At 36.5% G+C, this 22,154-nt stretch overlaps 1 protein-coding gene and 2 long non-coding RNA genes across 5 annotated transcripts in view; 2 read left to right on the top strand and 1 right to left on the bottom strand.

Moving 5' to 3' along the window:
• Positions 1 to 22,154, top strand: part of LOC147840462 (uncharacterized) — a 266,074-nt gene that overhangs the window by 73,323 nt on the left and 170,597 nt on the right. The window lies entirely within an intron of this gene.
• Positions 1 to 22,154, bottom strand: part of myom3 (myomesin 3) — a 125,771-nt gene that overhangs the window by 69,020 nt on the left and 34,597 nt on the right. The window contains exons 10-14 of the mRNA XM_087287992.1: positions 21,113 to 21,274; positions 8,493 to 8,634; positions 6,077 to 6,276; positions 5,952 to 6,005; positions 39 to 166 (exon numbers count right to left, since the gene is read on the bottom strand). Coding sequence (XP_087144118.1) covers positions 39 to 166; positions 5,952 to 6,005; positions 6,077 to 6,276; positions 8,493 to 8,634; positions 21,113 to 21,274 — 686 coding nt within the window. The remainder of the gene's footprint in view (positions 1 to 38; positions 167 to 5,951; positions 6,006 to 6,076; positions 6,277 to 8,492; positions 8,635 to 21,112; positions 21,275 to 22,154) is intronic.
• Positions 14,134 to 18,304, top strand: LOC147840464 (uncharacterized). Of its 3 annotated transcripts, none has more exons than XR_015512235.1 (6): positions 14,134 to 14,188; positions 15,447 to 15,552; positions 15,677 to 15,747; positions 16,969 to 17,152; positions 17,318 to 17,521; positions 17,956 to 18,304. It is a non-coding gene; the product is annotated as an uncharacterized LOC147840464 (long non-coding RNA). The 3 variants fall into 3 exon arrangements; XR_015512236.1 differs by lacking the exon at positions 14,134 to 14,188 and adding an exon at positions 14,980 to 15,356; XR_015512234.1 differs by lacking the exon at positions 14,134 to 14,188 and having other exon boundaries at positions 15,415 to 15,552.

Genomic DNA, 22,154 nt, shown 5'->3' with positions numbered 1-22,154 from the left:
ATTAATGAGCGCTGTGTGGGATGGAGGTCAGTTTTTACCCGCTCCACGAAGTATTTGAGAGGCTCCCGTCCGCGCGGATCCGGCTCAGTCCAACGTAGCACAGCGTAGGTGTCGCTAAGCTCACAAACTTGCACCTCGGTTGGGGGAAACGGCACTCGGATTTGACCTGCAGACAAAAGAGATGCAGAATGAAGGAGGAGCGGGAGGGCAAGGGACTGATGGAGAACGGGTAAAGTTATGGTCATGCTATTTTTCAGTAGATATTGATCTTATTCTTGATGTACGAGCGTCCACAGCCATAGAAGTCTTTTTTTTTTGGCTCGAGACTTCCGCTCTCATTCACTTCTAGTAATTTTTAGACGTTAAAAACAGCTCGTTTTGCTGCTTGATGTTTTCTCATTATATTATTCCACTTATTGTGTATAGTCATGAACACACTTGTTTGTGGAGCGAGTAGTTTGACCGATTTCTGACAGTTATTATTTTAAGTCATTTCTCCCATGGGATACTGAATCGGAAGTTCTAAAACAATTTGCAGAATCGAGTGCACATATAATGCAGAATAAGGTCAATAAAACAAATGAAAATACATTATTATACAATAAACAAGTGATGTTTAATAGAGCAAGCATATTTGTCACCGTATTTCCTATTATTTGTTCTTTTTTTTATAGGAAAGATTTAGGATTAAGAATAGAGGAGGAGCAGGAGGGCGAGGGACTGATGGAGAACAGGTACAGTTTATGGTCATGCTGTTTTTCAGTAGATATTGACCTTATTCTTGATGTTCGAGCGTCCACAGCCATTGGAATCTTTCTTTTTGGCTCGAGACTTCCGCTCTCATTCACTTCCATTAATTTTTAGACATTAAAAACAGCGTGATATGCTGATTAAAGTTGCAAACTGATGTTTTCTCATTTTATTATTCTACTTATTGTGTATAGTCATGAACACACTTGATTGTAGAGCGAGTAGTTTGACCCTTTTCTGACAGTTATTATTCTTAGTCATTTCTCTTATAGGTGACTGAATTGGAGGTCCCAAAACAATCGCAAAAACGAGCGCACGTTCACATTGCAGAATAAGGTGAATAAAAACAAGTGAAAATACATTAATATACAATTAACAAGTGATGATTAATAGAGCAAGCATATTTGTCACCGTATTACCTATTGTGTTTCATTTCTTTAAAGGAAAGATTGAGGATTGAGAATGAAGGAGGAGCAGGAGGACGAGGGACTGATGGAGAACGGGTACAGTTTATGGTCATGCTGTTTTTCAGTAGATATTGACCTTATTCTTAATGTACAAGCGTCCACAGCCATTGAAATCTTTTTTTTGGCTCACGACTTCTGCTCTCATTCATTTCCATTAATTTTTAGACTTTAAAAACAAGTTAATATGCAGATTAATGTTGCAAACTGATGTTTTCTCATTTTATTATTCTACTTATTGTGTAAAGTCATGAACACACTTGTTTGTGGAGCGAGTAGTTTGACCGTTTTCTGATAGGTATTATTTTAAGTAATTTCTCCGATAGGAAACTGAATCGGCAATTCTAAAACAATTTGCAGAATCGATCGCACATATAATGCAGAATAAGGTCAGTAAAACAAGTGAAAATACATTAATATACAATAAACAAGTGATGTTTAATAGAGCAAACATATTTGTCACCGTATTTCATATTATTTGTTCTTTTTTTTTATAGGAAAGATTTAGGATTAAGAATAGAGGAGGAGCAGGAGGGCGAGGGACTGATGGAGAACGGGTACAGTTTATGGTCATGCTGTTTTTCAGTAGATATTGACCTTATTCTTGATGTTCGAGCGTCCACAGTCATTGGAATCTTTCTTTTTGGCTAGAGACTTCCGCTTTCATTCACTTCCATTAATATTTAGACATTAAAAACAGCGTGATATGCTGATTAATGTTGCAAACTGATGTTTTCTCATTTTATTATTCTACTTATTGTGTATAGTCGTGAACACACTTGATTGTAGAGCGAGTAGTTTGACCGTTTTCTGACAGTTATTATTCCTAGTCATTTCTCCCATAGGCGACTGAATTGGAGGTCTCAAAACAATCGCAAAAACGAGCGCACGTCCACATTGCAGAATAAGGTGAATAAAAACAAGTGAAAATACATTAATATACAATAAACAAGTGATGTTTAATAGTGCAAGCATATTTGTCACTGTATTTCCTATTATGTTTCATTTCTTTTAAGGAAAGATTGAGGATTGAGAATGAAAGCAGAGCAGGAGGACGAGGGACTGATGGAGAACGGGTACAGTTTATGGTCATTCAGTAGATATTGACCTTATTCTTGATGTACGAGCGTCCACAGCCATACAAATCTTTTTTTTTTTTTTTTTTTGCTTAATACTTCCACTCTCATTCATTTCTATTCATTTTTAGACAATAAAAACAGCTCAACCAATTACTGGGAAACACCCATACACACTCACATTTACAGACACATTCATACACTACGGAAAATTTAGTTAATCAATTCTCCAATAGCGCATGTGTTTGGGTGCTCCAGCTTCCCCCACAGTCCAAAGGAACCCTATGCCAACACGAGGAGAACATGCAAACTCCACACAGAAGTGCCAACTGGCCCAGCCAGTACTCGAACCAGTGACCTTTTTGCTGTGAGGCCACAGTGCTAACCACTGTCACCCCAGTTTAATGTCATTTAAGATCAAATGAGTTATAAGCTTAATTTGATTAAGTAAGGCAACCACACTGTAAAAAACCCTGTTTGCTTTAAATTTTTTAAGATGAATCAAATTAACCCTATGAGTCCACTGAACTTATGTTATGTTAAACTGACTTAAAACAGCTTGCATAACTTATAAAATTAAGTTTGAACATGGTTAACTTAGTTCAGGGGTGTCCAAACTTGGTCCTGGAGGGCCGGTGTCCTGTTTAGCTCCAACTTTCTTCAACACACCTGTCTGGAAGTGTCTAGTATACCTAGAAAGAGCTTGATTAGCTGGTTCAGGTGTGTTTTATTGGGGTTGGAACTACTGTAAAATATGCAGAGCACAGGCCCTTCAGGACCAAGTTTGGGTACCCCTGACTTAGTTTATTGAGTTACAATAAAAACTTTCATGACTGATTGATCATATATTTTTTTTACAACACACTATTTCTTTAACAGTGCAGTTGATATGAAATTAACTACACAAGGCTTCTTTAATCTCTGAAAAATATAAACTTTACATGAGAGTTTTTCTTTTTACGGAGAATTATGACCTGAGATTCACACTTCCGCTTTAACTATTGATTTGTTGCTCACATTTCTTGTTCTCGAATGAAGCGCCTTGAAGAAGCGTCCAGCTGGGACAGTTATGATGATGAATGATGGGAGTTTCAGAGGGCAGATCTGATATAAAGTGTTCATTTACAGGTAAAGCCATAAAGACTGAGGAGCTTTTATCGGCATTAAAAAGATGATGATGATGAGCCTTTGGAGAGGGAAGATTTTTTGTGACGCTGCTTGTGCTCAAAACTGTCATGGCAACACTGGGGGATCACGGGCCACTGAGATTAGCTGCTAGACGGATTTTTGTGTGTGCGTGTGTGTGCGTGTGTGTGCGTGCGTGCGTGCGTGTGTGTGTGTGTGTGTGTCTGTGTTGGTGCATGGTTGTGTGTGAAAAAAAAAATAGTTATAATAATATTAAGGGCCGAGGCAGTGGCGCAGTAGATAGTGCTCAAACCTCGGCTCAGTTGGCGTTTCTGTGTGGAGTTTGCATGTTCTCCCTGCCTTCACGTGGGTCTCCTCCGGGTGCTCCAGTTTCCCCCACAGTCCAAAGACATGCGGTACAGGTGAATTGAGTAAGCTAAATTGTCCGTAGTGTAAAAGTGTGTGTGTGGATGTTTCCCAGAGATGGGTTGCGGCTGGAAGGGCATCCGCTGCGTAAAAACTTGCAGGATAAGTTGGCGGTTCATTTCGCTGTGGCGACCCCGGATTAATAAAGGGACTAAGCCGACAAGAAAATGAATGAATGAATGAATGAATGAATGAATAATAATAATAATAATAATAATAATAAATAGCAATAATAATAATAATAATAATAATAATACATATTAAAGAAAAATAAATAATAGTAAAAAATAAATAATAATAACAATAAAAATTATAAAAATAAATAAATAATTATAAACATAAATAATAATAACGATAATAATAATTACAATAAATAATAATAATAATAAATTAACAATAATAATAACTAAAAAATGTATAATCAAATAATAAAATAAAAATAATAAATAAATAATTAAATAAATAATAATAAAAATATATAAAAAATAAATAATAATAATTATACAATAATGATACAACAATAATAAAAACAATTATAATAATAATGCATGTTAATAATAAAATAATAATTATAATAATAAATAATAATACAAATAATAAATAATAATACAAATAATAAAAAATAATTAATAATATAAAAATAAATAATAATAATAAATAATAATATTAGCATGTTACACCTATCTTGGAAATATTGCACTGGCTTCCTGTGAATTTTTCATATTAATAATAATAGTAATAATAATAATAATAATAATAGTGATAATAAATAGTAGTAGTAGTAATAATAATAATAATAATAATAATAATAATAATAATAATAACAATAATAAATAGTAATAATAATAATAATAATAATAAATATTAATACAAAATATAATACTAATAAATAATAATAATAAAATAATTATAAAACATAAATAATAAATAATAAATAATAAATAATAATAATAATAATGATAATAATAAAACAATGATAATAACAAAAAATGTATAATAAATTAATAAAAAAATAAAAAATTAAAAATTAAATAAATTATAAATAAACAAAAATAAAAACAAATAAATAAAAAATAATAATGATACAATAATACAACAACAACAACAACAACAACAACAACAACAACAACAATAATAATAATACATATTCATATTAAAACAATAATAATAAAAACATAATAAAAATAAATAATAATAATAAATATTAAAAATAATAAAAATAAATAACAATTAAAAACAACAATAATAAATAACAATAATAATAATAATAACAACAACAACAAAAATTAAATCAAATACTAAAATAAAAATAATAAATAAATAAATTAAACAAATAATAAATTAATAAATATTAAATATAATATTAATAATAAATAAATAAATAAATAAATAAATAAATAAATAAAAATAACAATAAAAGATAAACAATGTAATAAAAAATTCAACCAAATATTCTGACTATGAGCAGCACAGGAGCATGTTACACCCATCTTGGGAATATTGCACTGGCCTCCTGTTAGTTTTTAATATGAATTTTTAAATTCTCATGCTTACTTATATGGACTTATACGGAATGGTCTGACACCTTAATATTTGCCTGAGCTTTTGATCCCTTACACCTAGGCAAGAGCTCTATGCTTCTCTGCTACATTAAAAAGTTAAAGTAAAAGCTTCGGGTGAATGAGCCTTTTCTGCAGTAGCATTTAAAAAGTGTAATTCTCTGCTTCTGATTTATTATATTTTATGCAGATACACTACAAAATCATCCTAAATTATCTAAAAAATTATGAATTGCTTTTAAATAGAACTGTTAAATTCATCTAACGAATTAAATAGTGTTATACCAAACTGAGGTGAAGCTGTTTTTGAATCTGCCACTATGCTTACTCATAGGCATTTGCAGCTCCGCCCTCGAGAGAGCACAATCTCATTTAAATTTAAAGAGACAGTCATCAAAACGCCACAACTATGATAAAAAAATTATCAAAAAGAGTCAGTTTCAGTAAGTTACAAAACATTATGCATGTGATATTTTGAGCTGAAACTTCACACACACACACTCCAGAGACATTATCAACTGAGATATCATGCAACGTTATAATCTACTCACCCTCCAGCTGGTCTTTAGTGATCACGATCTGTCTGCCGCGCTCCACCTTCACCACTGGAACACACAGAGATCAGCAGGAGATCTTAGATATGAAGAATCTGCAGGTGCCATTTAGACACTCTTACCCATAGTCCTGCTGGGCTCCAGGGGGTCAGAGGTCAGGATGGGCTCGCTGGGTTTAGACGGACGTCCCACACCCGCCTGATTGACGGCACACACTCTGAACTGATACATGGTGTTCTCCTTCAGGCCCATCACAGGATACTGACACACTTTCTGGATGACATCATTACAGCGTTCCCACTTCCCAACACCGATGTCACACCTGTAGGAGAAAACCGACTACAGTTAACATTTATAACAAACATTAGCATGGCAGAAGACTGATGACCAGTTTATGAGTTTATTATGAATCAGAGCTTTGGATCCCTATATCAGTGCTCTGCCAGAAACTTCATAGCAATGCATTAAAGTCTGCATGAAATCAAAGTTTGCTCTTATTATTTTACATGTATATAGAAAAGCTTATTAACTGTTAACAGTCGAAACTTTTGGGATAATTTACAGTTTGAACCCACGACCAGTCTGTCAAATGAAGAGCCGGAGTCTGAGATTCAAATAAATAAAGTTTACTGAAGATAGTTTGCAGTTTTCCCTAAGTCCTTTAAGGTGGGGTTATAAGTCCTTTAGGGCGGGGCTATCATTCTTTTGGGTCGGGCTATAAGCCATTTAAGGTGGGGCTATCAGTCCTTTAAAGTGGGATTATAAGTCCTTTAAGGCAGGGCTATCAGTCCTTTGGGTCCGGGCAATAATCCATTTAAGGTGGGGCTATCAGTCCTTTAAGGCAGGGTTATAAGTCCTTTAGGGCGGGGCTATAAGCCATTTAACGTGGGGCTATTAGACTTTTAAGGTGAGGTTATAAGTCATTTAGGACGGGGCTATCAGTCCTTTGGATCAGAGCAATAAGCAATTTAAGGTGGGGCTATCAGTCCATTATGATTGGGTTATAAGTCCTTTAGGGCGGGGTTGTCATTCCTTTGGGTCAGGGCTATAAGCCATTTAAAGTGGGGTTATCTGTCCTGTAAAGTGGGATTATAAGTCCTTTAGGGCAGGGCTATTAGTCCTTTGGGTCGGGGCAATAATCCATTTAAGGTGGGGCTATCAGTCCTTAAAGACAAGGTTATAAGTTCTTTCGGGCAGGGCTATCAGTCCTTTGGGTCAGGACTATAAGCTATTTAAGGTGGGGTTATCTGTCCTTTAAAGTGGGATTATAATTCCTTTAAGGCAGGGCTATTAGTCCTTTGGGTCGGGGCAATAATCCATTTAAGGTGGGGTTATCAGTCCTTTAAGACAGGGTTATAAGTCCTTTAGGGCGGGGCTATCAGTCCTTTGGGTCAGGACTATAAGCTATTTAAGGTGGGGCTATCAGATTTATAAGGCGGGGTTAAAAGTCCTTTAGGGCGGGGATATAAGTCGTTTGGGTTGGGGCTATAAGCCATTTAAGGTGAGACTATCAGTCCTTTAGGGCAGGGCTAGAAGTTCTTTTGATTTGGGGCTTTAAGCTATTTAAGGTGGGGCTATCTGTTCTTTAAGGCAGGGCTATAAGTCATTTGGGTCAGGGCTATAAGCTATTTAAAGTGGGGTTATTATTCATTTGGGTTGGGACTATAAGCCATATAAGGTGGGGTTATAAGTCCTTTGGGTCGGGGCTATCTGTCCTATGGGTCAGAGCTGTAAGCCATTTAAGGAGGGGCTATGAGTCATTTAAGGCGGGGTTATAAATCCTTAAAAATTGGGTTATAAGTCCTTTATAGCAGGGCTATCAGTCCTTTGGGTCGGGGCTATAAGCCATTAAAGGAGGGTCTATAAGCTATTTAAAGTGGGGCTATAAGTCCTTTAAGCTTGGGTTATAAGTCCTTTAGGGCAAGCTGTAAGTCCTTTGGGTCGGGATTATAAGCCATTTAAGGTGGGGCTATCTGTCCTTTAAGGCGGGGTTATAAGTCCTTTAGGGCGGGGCTATCAGTCCTTTGGGTCGGGCCTCTGTTAATGAGCTGATGAACTGAATCAGGTGTGTTAAGTAAGGCATACAAAATGACATCCAAAATGTTCAGGGCAGGAGGTCCTGGGGACTGGAATTAGAAACCACTGATTTAAGCGGGGCTATCAGTACTTTAGACTGAATTTGGATTGCAATTCCTAGCTCAACCACTAGTCAATCCTCAATCCTAGTTATCAATGTCAACCCAAGTTATGTGCCAAATGTGCATAAACATATGTGCTGGGAAGCATAGCTGTTGAAGCATAAAATTACATAACCAAATCATTTTCACTAGTGGTCTCAGACTTGTCATAATAAGATGCATTAATCTGAAACATCCAAACACAAGCCAACAAGACAGAAACTGGCAGAATAAAGCGCTGCAGACTGAAGCTGCATGTTGCTAGGAGACAGGGAGGTTATGCACTTGTGCGCTCTTCACCATGGTGATGTCTTTTATTTCAAGTTTTATCCCTATAAAAACAGCCCGGCTCTCGCTTCACCTCTCTATGAAGTAACCCTGAACCGCGGCGGCTCCGTCTGCGCTGGGAGGAATCCAGGAGAGGAACACATAATCCCGGTTCACATCAGAACACTTCACCTGCAGAGGAGAACCTGGAGCGCCCACCACCACCGCGGATCCATCTGAACATGAGGAAAAATCACAGCTCTTCATTATTTCTCCCACAGCAGACGGCACTGAGCCTGAATTGGAATGTTTTGATAATGAAAACAAGGTCCTTGCAATTACATGCACTCTTATGTTCCCACAAATAATAACACAGTATAGTGTAGTAAAGTACTATAGTGTTTTTTAAACATACTATAATAGAGTGTATTAGACTGTTTACATTATAGAACATACAACTCTTTGTTATAAATGCTGTATTATTCATATATAGCGAAAATATAGCGAATAAATATTGTAGTATGCTATTGGTTTTTACTAAACTAAACTGGTGTATTGTACTATAATATACACTCACTGGCCACTTTATTAGGTACACCTCACTAGTACAGGGTTAGGCCCCATTTTGCCTTCAAAACTGTCTTAATCATTAATGGCGTAGATTCAACAAGGTACTGGAAATATTCCTTATAGATTTTGCTCCATATTGACATGATAGCATCATACAGTTGCAGATTTGTCGGATGCACATCCATGATGCGTTCCACCAAATCCCAAAGGAGCTCTATTTGATTGAGTTCTGGTGACTGTGGAGGCCATTTGAGTACAGTGAACTCATTGTCATGTTCAAGAAACCAGTCTGAGATGATTCACGCTTTATGGCATGGCGCGTTATCCTGCTGGAAGTAGCCATCAGAAGATAAGTACACTGTGTTTATAAAGGGATGGACATGGTCAGCAACAATACTCAGGTAGGCTGTGGCGTTGACACCATGCTCAATTGGTACAAGTGTGCCAAGAAACTATCCCCTAAACCATTACACTACCACCAGCCTGTTGACACCAAATTCTAACCCGACCATCCGAATGTGTCAGCAGAAATGGAGACTCATCAGAGCAGGCAACGTTTCTCCAATCTTCTATTGTCCAGTTTTGGTGAGTCTGTGTGAATTGTAGCCTCAGTTTCCTGTTCTTAGCTGACAGGAGCGGCACCCGGTGTGGTCTTCTGCTGCTGTAGCCCATCCGCCTCAAGGTTGGACGTGTTGTTCAGAGATGCTCTTCTGCAGACCTCGGTTGTAATGAGTGCTTATCTTGGTTACTGATGCCTTTCTATCAGCTGGAGCCAGTCTGGCCATTCTCCTCTGACCTCTGGTATCAATAAGGCATTTGCGCCCACTGAACTGCCGCTCACTGGATATTTCCCAGTGTTGCCAGATTGGAAATGTCAAAGTATCGAACCAGAACCTCAAAATGATCGTATTTGGAGGAAAATTATCGTACACGAGTCAAACTGAGAGTATACAGCTATTATCTAGACCAGTGGTTCTCAAACTTTTTTCACCAAGTACCACCTTAGAAAAAAATTGTCTCTCTAAGTACCACCTTACGACGCTATTTTTTAACCAGTATTAAAAAATAGCATCATAGGCCTAATTAAGCAGCTACAGGTGTGCACAGTTTAAAAACGATGCAGATTAATTACTATTATTAAGAATATGTATTATTATCAGTCACTTTAAACATTTGAAATAGTCTGAACATTAATAGTGCTTGCAGATTAAAAAAAAAAAGTTTTTGTTAAAATGTGCTTTTAAAAGTTCATTAAAAAATGGCGTTGTTCTTAAAAAGTAAAAAGAAAACTGCTGTACTTAAATCTAAAGTATTCATTGTAGCCTATTCATCAAAAGCTGGAGATGTTGCTTTTACTTTATAAATATAGGCTATATGTCATATTCCTACACTTTCAGACAAATCTTGAAATAAATGTTAAATGTACATATGACAGGGTTCATACAGGCACAACCTAATGAAAATCAATTCCAGCACCTATTTTTTTTTTCAAGACTGACATGTATTGAAGACCTGAAAAGTATTCTCAACAACCCATAAAACATTGCAAAGGAATAGATACAAATAAAAACCATTAATAATAATATTTATTAATCATATATTAATAATATAATAAACCTGCACTAAATGCTTGTGAAATTTTTTTTGTACTCAAGTAAAAATACTATTACGCTGCTAAAATAACACAAATTTTAGTAAATAATATTAATATTAGGTAAAAGTACAAAGTACTCTTTTAAAAAGTACTAGTTGGTTACTTTTGAAAAAAAAATCTGATTTTCATTTTGAAATCACTTTTTTTTTACTTGGAAACCTGATTGAATGGTTTAATTGCTTAAATCCCAAAGCTACATGTATAGGAAATTGCACTAACAAAGTATGGTCGATTTTTCCTTTCATGACAATTAATCTTTTTCAACAGCACTGGTAAAACTACCAAATAATCTTTAAGGCCATAGAGACACTTTTTGCCCATTTTTTAAACGATATTTACAAGCTTTGAAAGGTTTAATTGAAGTATATGGTAAAAAGATTTAAATTTAGCCTTTTATTTACATATTTTACACAATTTTTCTTTACAATATGGCAAATTTGTTTCTTAAAAAGCTGTACATGTAGATTTTATTTTACATTTAACCTAATCTAAAATAGAAACTTAAAAAAAAAAAATACAAGTACACTGTCAGTAAAAAAAAATTAAAATAAACAAATGACTTCATTTTACTTGAGGTATTTGAAATGACAACACTACATTAATCAAAGCAGTGCTTTAAGAGCCTTATTGTTAATTTTGATAAATAAACAATAAGTAACAACGGATTGCTTTGACCTGTAATGCTTTAAGACAGATCAGAATACAGCTAAATGTATAAATCACACAAATACCTCATCCAGAAACATTTCCAGCATAATTATTTTGTCGTAAAGAAAAAAAATAAAAAAATCCACCTTTGCTAAAAGTAAGTTTCACTTCACAACACAGCCAAATAAGAAGACCATTAGCATTGTCATCGATCATGCATCAATCTATTTCTAAATACTTAATAACTTTGAATACTTTTGACTAAATTTAGTCAAGGAACAAAGATAAATAATGTCTACTTTAATAGTGGAAAGATCGCGATTGTATTCAATCTGAGCACACAGGCGATCCTGAGAGGACTTGCAGTTCATTTGGGGAAAAAAAAGCCTATTTAACAGCTCACATATCTGTTTTAGCGATTTGTGTACATGAATGCGCTCTCTCGTGTTAAAATAAAGCACTCGCCACATATGTAGAAATGAGTTATTGCGCAATACCTCCATTCCCGCGCCGCCATTCAGACTGTATTTAGAGGAGGGACAGGTCAGAGGCGAGAGACTGGCTGTCGGAGAGCGAAACGTGTTTGTAGATCATCAAAAAGGCAGGAAATATGTCCGCGGTTTAATTACTCTGCTAGACATCTCTATAGTGAAAACATCCGAGAAGCATTAATCTAACAAAACATTTGTTTTTAAGTTGTTTTTTCTGTCTCTGCAACACAGAAAGCATTTGTCCCGCCCTTACGTTTCACGCAACTAGACAAGGTCGACTGTGATTGGCCACTTTTCATGTCAGTCAAATCACGCTTCAGAATCAATTCTTAAACTTCGGGAAATTATTTATAACAGCTTATGACACAATGCACTAAAATAAACATTCTAAGCACAGCGTTGTGATCGTACGCTTCACAAAACAGCCAATGCTGATCACATCGATGTTATATTACGCATTAAAGGATTAAAAGTGTTAATTGTTTCTTTCATTATTCAGCGGTTCCTCCGCGTACCACTAGGAGGAAGCCCGCGTACTACTAGTGGTACGCGTACCACAGTTTGAGAACCACTGATCTAGACACATAGCGTTTTGACACAACGTGCAAATTACCAAAATACGTTTGGTATTCAGTATACAAACTGAAAACTACTGACCTAACCATGGGCACGCGCAGCAGGAGCGCTAACTCCACGTTGATTGGCTGAGAAAAGGCAACGAAAGATGAGATAGAAAACGTGCCTAACTCCACCTACTCCTCACAGACAGTACAGAAAAGATGCAGCTAGATCAATAAGTAAAGAAGCCCGAAGATTACAATGAAGTTACTTTTAAATGCCTTAAAATTCTGAAATTATCGTACATTATAGGATTTTTCTCATTATTGATCGTACATCGTTGTTGTAAATGAGGGCGATGCCAATCCTCTTGTGCACCACCAGAGGGAGCCATCGCCCGAATTCTAATTCGACTCACGGACTCAAATTCCCATAAGCCCTGCTACCTGGCACTGATTGCGGTCCAGGTGCCTCTCATCATCTCAGCTTATTTATACCACACTCACGCTCTGGTTCTTTGCGAAGTCTTGATTTGCCCTGCCGTAATTTTTAAGCGTTCTATACTCCACTTCCCGGATTGATCTGTGCTTCTGACCCTTTGCTCGACTCTACGATTAAGAAAGACATCTGCTTGCCCCTGATCTCCAGCCTGTTATTCTGACGAAGTAAGATATCTGCCTGGCTTTGAACTCTTGCCTGTCCCTCGTTTTGATTCCTGGATTGCCCCTTGTTATTGTTTGTATGTGTGCTTTTAATAAAGCTTGCAAATGGATTCAATGCCTTCTGACTCATCACAACAATCGTACAGAGGTCGAAATTATCGTACAAATACGATAATTGTCGTACGTCTGGCAACACTGATATTTCCTCTTTTTCTGATATTTCACTTTTGTCAATTGGTGAAGTTTGTTCCTCACCACTGTCTCACTTGATTTGGTACATGTGGAGTTACGTATTGATGGATTTGCTCTTCAGTGTTTGGACTTTCATGATTATAAAACCACACTGAACTGAACTGAACTCTGAAAACTAGACTTTAATCGAACGTCCATGTGAATCTGCTTTGACACAATCTACATTGTAAAAGTTCTATAGAAATGAAGATGAACTGAATTAAATAATATTGAGATATAATATTTATTTATATATTTATTTTACAAATATAGCCATTAATTTAGTAGAAAATGTATTTTATTAAAAAATAATTAGGTCTCCATTTAATGAGCAACTCATTACCCAGATAGCAGGCAGTAATCGGCCCGAGCTCGGCTGCCCCCCGGCGCCTCCGGCTCCGACTCGGCATCGGCGAGTGTTATCCGGGCCGAGTGCGGCCCGCAGCTCGCTCGCGCACATGCGGTTGTGATGCGGCTGTAAAGCACTGGCCCGATTCCGGTCAACCATATCCTGGCCGCTTCTGGCAAGGACTCGGCTGATGGCAACCGATTAAGTTCTTATTTTATCTAGTAATCTGTTAGCTCCACGTTTAATGATAATTTAAGAAAATATTCATGGTACGATAGCAAAAAAAAAAAAAAAAAAAAAAAAAAAAAAAATTTAGTGTGGATGGTCGCAATGTTTAGACGCAAACAAAACAATATTATTTATAAATAGATTATACATGTCATCTAGAGAAAAACTATGTAAAATTCGCTTATTTTTGAGATAGCACGCTCCTGTGCTGACTGTTTTTTTTAAAGCAAAAGTTGGTTTCATAATAAACACATGCGTTACTAAACTCCTGATCCAAACTCCAATCCAGACGGTGGCGGTAATGCTCCAAAAAGCTGGTTGTCAACCACCATGGCAGGAAGATCACAAGAAGAAAAAGTTTGGTTTTTCAATGATTTCACGTGGATTCAGGTCAGAAAGGTAAGCTTTTTACTGCTTATGTTCTGTATAATTAGCGAATTTAGAGCTTAAAACATTTCCACGGTGTTTGGTTGTAACAGCGTTTAGTAATTTAAAACAGTTTGATACGAAATGTAACTTGCTTTAAGAAACACGACTGGAGCTAATGTATGCTAACGCTAACAGTTACAAACACGTCTGAAAGTTCCTGTTCCTTTTACACAATGTTAGATTGTAACGTGTGTAGTAACTGAAATTACTTTTTATTTTAATTATTTTAAAGAAACATGAAACGAATTTGTGTGTATGCTAACTTTGCGTTAAAGAAAGTTTCTTTAGACGAATCCATTAACTAACTTGGCAAAACGTGTTTTTTTCCTGATTTAACATTATAAAGTACCGTGGATGTTGAAAAAAATCATTGTACAGGCGTATACTTATCCAACAGTATTAATTCTGTGATTATGTGTAAATAAAAACTAATCGTTTTGGATTAATAAAATATTATTGTTTATCTTGTTTATGCAGTTAGTCACGAAAATGATCGAAACTCGACTGTTTACTATTTTCTTTAAATTATCCAAGAGAAATATATTACTATGCACTTAAATTCATATGTGTTAGCCTATGTGAATCAATTATATCTTTTGTTCAAGCTGTAATGGTCAGTTAATGTAAAACTGAACGTCTTAAAGCAGATTTTGATGTTGTTGTTTTTTTTGTTTTTTATGTTATTGACAGTGATAAATTCTGATTTAAATGAATGGGTAACAATATATGTTGGTTAAGTCTCATTGTTCTTGTTTAACAAAGGTTAGTGAGATCATTTTGCAGCACATCACGACCAAAGAAGTCAATGGCACACTCTTTTGAACGTGAATAAGCATGTTATAGTTGTGTGCTAAAAGTCCATTATAAGCTGTAAACTGCTGATATATTTTCAACATAGATTGAGCTTTTCAGACATTACATTACTAATTGCTTCACAAACAGCTGAAATGGTTTATTGTTATTGGCTATCATCATCAAACATTTTTCACAATGGTAGGTTAATCTTCATGGGTACAGAATAATGCATGTGCTTGACCATCTTACAAATCTATGTCTCAGATTCATAAGGCTGTCACTCTGCATGAATCTCCGAATAAATCTTGTGCAACCTTCTGTGTACTGATTATTTACACTATAGGTATTATATGCATTAATTAACTTTGATAGTATTTCAGGATTTGAACTTTTCTTTACGGGAGGTTAACAACAATGTGATGTTTTATTATAGATGCATATGAGGAAGCTCGACTCAAACATCCACACGCAACTGTGATTTCTGACTGGTAGACAGATGAGGATGATGATCGCCTGTCATACATCTAAAGACAGAACAGGTTTGTTTGCAATTATTTTAAACACATATTGTCAACATTATGTCATTGATCTATTACAACCTGTGAGTTTTGCCCTGGCACTATACTAAAGTGATGTTTTGTTTTGTAAATGTATCTGATTAAGGGACAGTATAGACACATCTATACCGTGATGAAGAAAAATTACTTGGAACAAAGAGGCTGGATAAAAGGCAGGTATGAAGATTTCAGAAATCAAGGCAGCACCACAAGTACCATCACCATCAATGACTATGGCAGAAATCTTAAGACCACCATCAAGATGCACAGATACTGTACATTCCAGTACACCAGGCGTGTCCAAACTACGGCCTGCGGGCCAGGCTTTTTATAAATATCAATAGAATCTATACAAAAATGAACGTAATTCAATAAATAACCACCGGGTGTCGCTATTACATGCATTCAATTAAGCAGCAGTTCTTGTTATGATCTATCTGTCTGTCTGTCTGTCTGTCTGTCTGTCTGTCTATCTACACACAGTTGAAGTCAGAATTATTAGCCCCTCATCGATTTATTTCTTCTTTTTTAAATATTTCCCAAATGATGTTTAACAGAGCAAGAACATTTTTACAGTATGTCTGATAATATTTTTTCTTTTGGAGAAAGACTTATGTTTTATTTCGGCTAGAATAAAAAGCGGTTTAAATTTTTTTATGAACCATTTTAAGGTCAAAATTATTAGCCCCTTAAGTCTTCAGAACAAACCATTGTTATAAAATAACTTGCCTAATTACTTTAACTTGACTAGTTAACTTGATTAACCTAGTTAAGCCTTTAAATGTCACTTTAAGCTGTATAGAAGTGTCTTAAAAATATCTAGTCAAATATTATTTACTGTCATCATGGCAAAGATAAAATAAATCAGTTATTAGAAATGAGTTACTAAAACTAATATGTTTAGAAATGTGTGGAAAAAATGTTTAACTCTCCGTTAAACAGAAATTGGGGAAAAAATAAACGGTGGCTAATAATTTAGGGGGGCTAACAATTCTGACTTCAACTGTATTTATATATATATATATATATATATATATATATATATATATATATATATACACGTGTCTGTGTGATGTATGTAAAATTTGGCCCGCGACAACGTTTGTTTTTTTGCATCAGGCCCTCTGCCCAAAAAGTTTGGACACTCCTGCAGTACACCTATGAACATTTACAGTCTTTGTTCTAGTGCAGTTTGAGATCAAGACAGAACTTATTGCATCTCGTGATGTCTTTGTAAGAATTGAAGACATCACTAAATTTGTTAAGGTTTAATGCAGCTAGAAAGTAAAGATCAACTAGAGAATATCAGCAGTGTCTAACCCACTGTTGTATTTACAGAAGTTGTATGAGAATAAGCTACAGGTTGGTTTATACTAATCTGTTGTTTTTCTTTTTTAGCACGACTGACTGAAGTTTAAAATCATGCAACGTCATAAAGCAGCAGCTGGGCCTGATTCTCACAAAACCAAAACAGACGTGATGAAATTCCAGATGTAAACACATTTGACCTTCCTGTGGCCAATTTGATTTGGAAAAGCTTGAAAATCAACTAAAGGAGCAGCCCGAACAAATGAAGAAACTGGTAAGTTCAAGCTCTTGCTAATTTCAAAGTGTTTTAAGTTTATTTGTTTTTTTTTTTTTTGATAGTTTTTTTGCTTCGTAGGTAGCCTACTTTTTTCCTAATTTTTTCTTTTTTTTACATTAGTACTTGTTCACTACTAATTATCTGTTTATCTTTTAATCACAGATGGAGTGAGGACAAATGTCCATATCACGCCACTGATAAAGAAGTGGAAAAATGCATTACAAGGTAGCTACAACTTGCCCCTGACAGGGATGGAGGAAGAAAGAAGAGAAAGCTAATGTGTCAAATGTCTACATCACTATTTTGTTTTATTTTTTAAACAACATTTTAAGTGTATTAGGATGTTCCCTGATACTTGAACAATTTGTTTCTTTCATTTGCATATATATATATATATATATATATATATATATATATATATATATATATATATATATATATATATATATATATATATATATATGTATGTATGTATATGTATATGTGTGTGTGTGTATATATGTATGGTATGTATGTGTGTGCGCCAAATTCTGAAGAAACATCTTGATACATTTTTAATAAACGTAATACAAATAAAATTATAAATATAAAATTGCACAAGACGTGTATATATATGAAATGTATAATCATCTCACTCATGTCTTGCTGTTTGTGCAATTGATTTTGTTCAAGTTTATTTAAAAAAAAGTTTGACTTTATACTTCTGCAATTATATATATATATATATATATATATATATATATATATATATATATGTTTGTTTATTATTATTTTAATGTTTTATTAAAAAATGTTTCAAGATGTTTCTTCAGAATTCTGCAGTACTTTTTACAAGTTTGACTTGGATATTTTACGGATTGTCATTGGTATTTTTAAGATGTTTCTTGCTATATCTTAAATTGGTTTCTATATTTAGGTTTATATAAAATTTAGCTGTTTTTTTTACAAATTTTTAATTCAAGTCTATTGGGAAAACAGGGTTGTTTTAAAAAACATCTGTGTTTGTGTGTAATTTTTTGATTTTTTGTTTAAATCTTTCTGTGTGTCTTTATTGTGTTGTTTTTATATTGATATTCTTGTGCACTACAAAATTATTTATAAAATTTTAGTACTATTTTTTTCATGCAATCAATAAACGTTTAACATTTATTTATTTTTTCATTTGTCTGATTATTTTCGTTACAGAATATGTATGCAGTTTGCACTTTATTCAAAGGTTAAACGCAGTGCTTACACTTTGTGTTTACATTATAGCCTGTGTTTGCTGTTATATAAATTCAAATGGTTGTAATACCATATATCAAGTACCAATGTAATACCAAAAGGTTTTATAAGGTGTATAAATACGGAGTCGCGCCAGCTCCGGGCCGCAGCGCACATTACCCTCGCGCCGATTCCGGCGCGGATGCGCAGCGTCGGCTCGCTTATGGCCGCCGCATCTGGCCCGCTTGATTCGGGCCGGAATCGGGCAGTGAGTCCACAGGCATCCGGCCCGAGTCCGGCAGCCGAAGTTGGGCCGAGGGGTTAGTCTCCGGCAGGCGACAATCTAGCCGGAACTGGCCCGAGTGTATTTTGCTATCTGGGTAGAAATAAAATTTCCTTCCACACCCGAGAGCAGACTTTCTTCAGTAAGTTTCTTAGAAGAGATCGGCTTCAGGCTTTCTCCTGCTCTTATTTGTTTAATGGCCACCAGCACACATGAAACAGACTCATAAGAACTCATCAAAACCTCCGGCTGCTTCCGGTTACCTGGCGAATTTGTAATGCAAATGAGTCCTGTGAGATTAAGTGAAGACGTCACGTGTAGCAGACTGAAGCCGGCTGTATAATTACTGCACCGCAGGCTGACGGAGAGGACACTTCCTCTAATGAGACACCAAATTCAATCCCGTCCTTTTGATGCTCTTCGGGACGTTACACTGAGGGGGGAAACTCAGCGAATCACGGCTCTGATGACTTCAGCTTTTACAGTTCTTAATTAGGAGAGACAGGCGGCCATTGTTCTACACTAGGTTTCTCCAGTCACGAGATAATCAGGAGTGATGACACGAGCTGCGTTCCATATGACACATTGTGCACTTATGTGTATGAGTTTAGTGTCGTCCCAAATGACACACTGTGCACTTATACACTTTGCACATATAGTTGAAGTGTATTGTCCTCCTGCGAATTGTTTTTCTTTGTCAGATATTTCCCAAATTATGTTTAACAGGTTCAGGAATTTTCACGGTATTTCCTATTATATTTTTTCCTCTAGAGAAGGTCTTATTTGTTTTATTTTTTGGCAAGAATGAAAGCAGCTTTTAATTGTTTTAACACCATTTTAAGGTACATTTATTTACTGGAACACTGCTTTAAATCCGTGTAGATCACAACTTTAAAGGGCACCTAGGTTACCCCTTTTTTCAGATTTAATATAAGCCTTTTGCGTCTCTAGAATGTGTATATAAAGTTTCAGCTCAAAACACTCATCAGATTTTTCATTATACCTTTTACAAGATGCTGTTTTATACTGATTTCCAGCAGGGGGTGGTTTTGTCGTACTGCGGCTTTAAGACAAGATCTCCCGCCTACTTTTTCTATGTGCCTTCCCGCGTGCTTTAATCTCCTCCCTCGGCTGCGTCAGACAACAGACAGACTTAAGCCTGATTTATACTTCTGCGTAAGGTGACCGGCGTAACCCATGGCGCATGCAACGCGCGTGGCTGTGCATTTATACTTCTGCGCACTGTCTCTGTCGGTCTGCATTAACACTTCCGAAACGCTAGTTGGCAGTGAGGTGTAAATGTTCCTCTGTGTCGAGTTTCTTCTCTGCTGTTTTGCTTTTCCTGAACACTTCCGGGATGTACAAGTGGCTCAAACTCGCTCATTTTGAGGCAGGAACCGGCGGACGTGCAACAACTTTAACTATGAGGTAAACACAAAACAAAACTTTCCATCCGGAGCTCCTTCACCGGACTTCACACTTGTAAACAATCGCTCGCGCCATTCGCGCGGCTCTCGGTCCCGCCCAGACTCGTCAGCGATACCAAGCCGACCAATCACAGAGCTTACGCTACGCGTCGTTGCAACGTGTAGCTACATTTTTTGAGAGGTGCACGTCAGTGACGGCGACGGCCACGGCGAAGGGCTATGCGTCAGCGCCCTAGCATACGCCAGCGTTTGACGCAGAAGTATAAATCAGCCTTTAAAGGAAGAAGGTCTCACGTAGCGTTTGTGAGAAATACTACAGTAAGAACTAATCTTCACTAATCAGTATTGTGAAGTTGCATTGATGAGTCACACACAATATCATTACGAAGTTAGCGCGCACACGCATGCACGCACGCACGCACGCACGCACACACACACACACACGCACACACACAGGCAGGCAGACAGAGACAGAGCTTTTATAATTGTTCTGACACGCGGCTGTGCTGATAAAGTAAAGCTGAAGTAAATCGCTGTACTTCATTACACACGTGCACTGTTTTAAAACACTTTAAACATGTGAAACTCACTCTTAATCACATTTGATGATGATTGATAATCCAAGTGAACTGTACAGACCTTTTATTCCCGCTTGCTTTGTGTATGTCTGGTCTTGTTGACATATACACGTGACTACCGGAACAAGTTAATGCACGCAGCTGTCAATCAATTCGGTGGGCGGGGGGACCGCACTCCTACGTAAAGTTGCGGTCGGTCTGAAAACCGCTCTAATTGGTCCACCGTTTTTATGTTGTTAAATTAAAAAAAAAAGGACTGGGTGTGTTTGTATCACCCCAATATGATGGCCTATACACTATATATACACATATGTTTGTCCAAATAGCTTGAAAAGTAGATTTTTCACCATAGGTGCCCTTTAAATTTGATCCAAACTGGGCCTTTTAGCTTTATTAAATATGCAACATGAATTGTGAATCCATGAAATAAGACATTATCATTGACGTGACTGATATTTTCACTGACCTTTGACATAGACGTAGGCGCTGTGCTCAACGGTTCCATCCCATGTGCGCAGGCGAACAGTGTATAGACCTTCATTCTCCTTGTGCACATGCTTCACAGTGAGACTGGCAGATCTCAGAGCAGTCTGCAGCTCCACACGACTGGACGGACGCACAGCCAATCCTGAACACAAAGGGAGGAATTACAGAAACTGGGTGGTTGCTATGCAGTAGCTACAATGTTGCAACTGGTTGATATGCTGTTGCTAGCATGTCCTGGGTGGTTGCTATGCATTTACTACAATGTTGCAACTAGTTGATATGCTGTTGCTAGCATGTCCTGGGTGGTTTCTATGCAGTCGCTACAATGTTGCAACTAGTTGATGTGCTGTTGCTAGCATGTCCTTGGTGGTTGCTATGCAGTTGTTACAATGTTGCAACTAGTTGCTATGCTGTTGCTAGCAAGTCCTGGGTGGTTGCTATGCAGTTGTTACAACGTTGCAACTAGTTGCTATGATGTTGCTAGAGTGTCCTGGGTGGTTGCTATGCAGTTGTTACAATGTTGTAACCAGTTGCTGTGGTGTTGCTAGACTGTTTGTGTGGTTGCTATGCAGTTGTTAAAATATTGCAACATGTTACTATGGTGTTGCTAGAGTGTCCTGTGTGGTTGTTATAAGGTTGCTACAATGTTGCAACTAGTTGCTATGGTGTGGCTAAAGTATCCTTGGTGGTTGCTATGCAGGTGCTATAATGTTCTAACAAGTTGCTATGGTGTTGCAGTTTTTATGTTTTTAAACCATTTTAAGGTCAATATTATTAGTCCTTTTAGGGCAATTTTTGAAGGGGGGGGGGGTAATAATTCAAGGGAGCTAATAATTCTGAGTTCACTGTATGTGTGAATGCTCTTTTCTGGAAAAATTTCGTAACATCCTCGTCTGTGTGAACAGCACGTTTAAATTTACCGGTAAAGTCGTTTTGGTAGTTTTCCAGATATTTACCGGTATCACTGTGTGAAAGAGGCTAATGTCTTTGCATTAGATGTAAAACTCTATGTATCGTGTCTC

The sequence above is a fragment of the Danio rerio genome, chromosome 16 (genome assembly GCF_052040795.2).
Source record: "Danio rerio strain M-AB ecotype USA chromosome 16, GRCz13ab, whole genome shotgun sequence".
NCBI classification, from domain to species: domain Eukaryota; kingdom Metazoa; phylum Chordata; class Actinopteri; order Cypriniformes; family Danionidae; genus Danio; species Danio rerio.
Note: the sequence above shows the minus strand (reverse complement) of the source record. Positions and strands in the feature narration are given on the sequence as shown.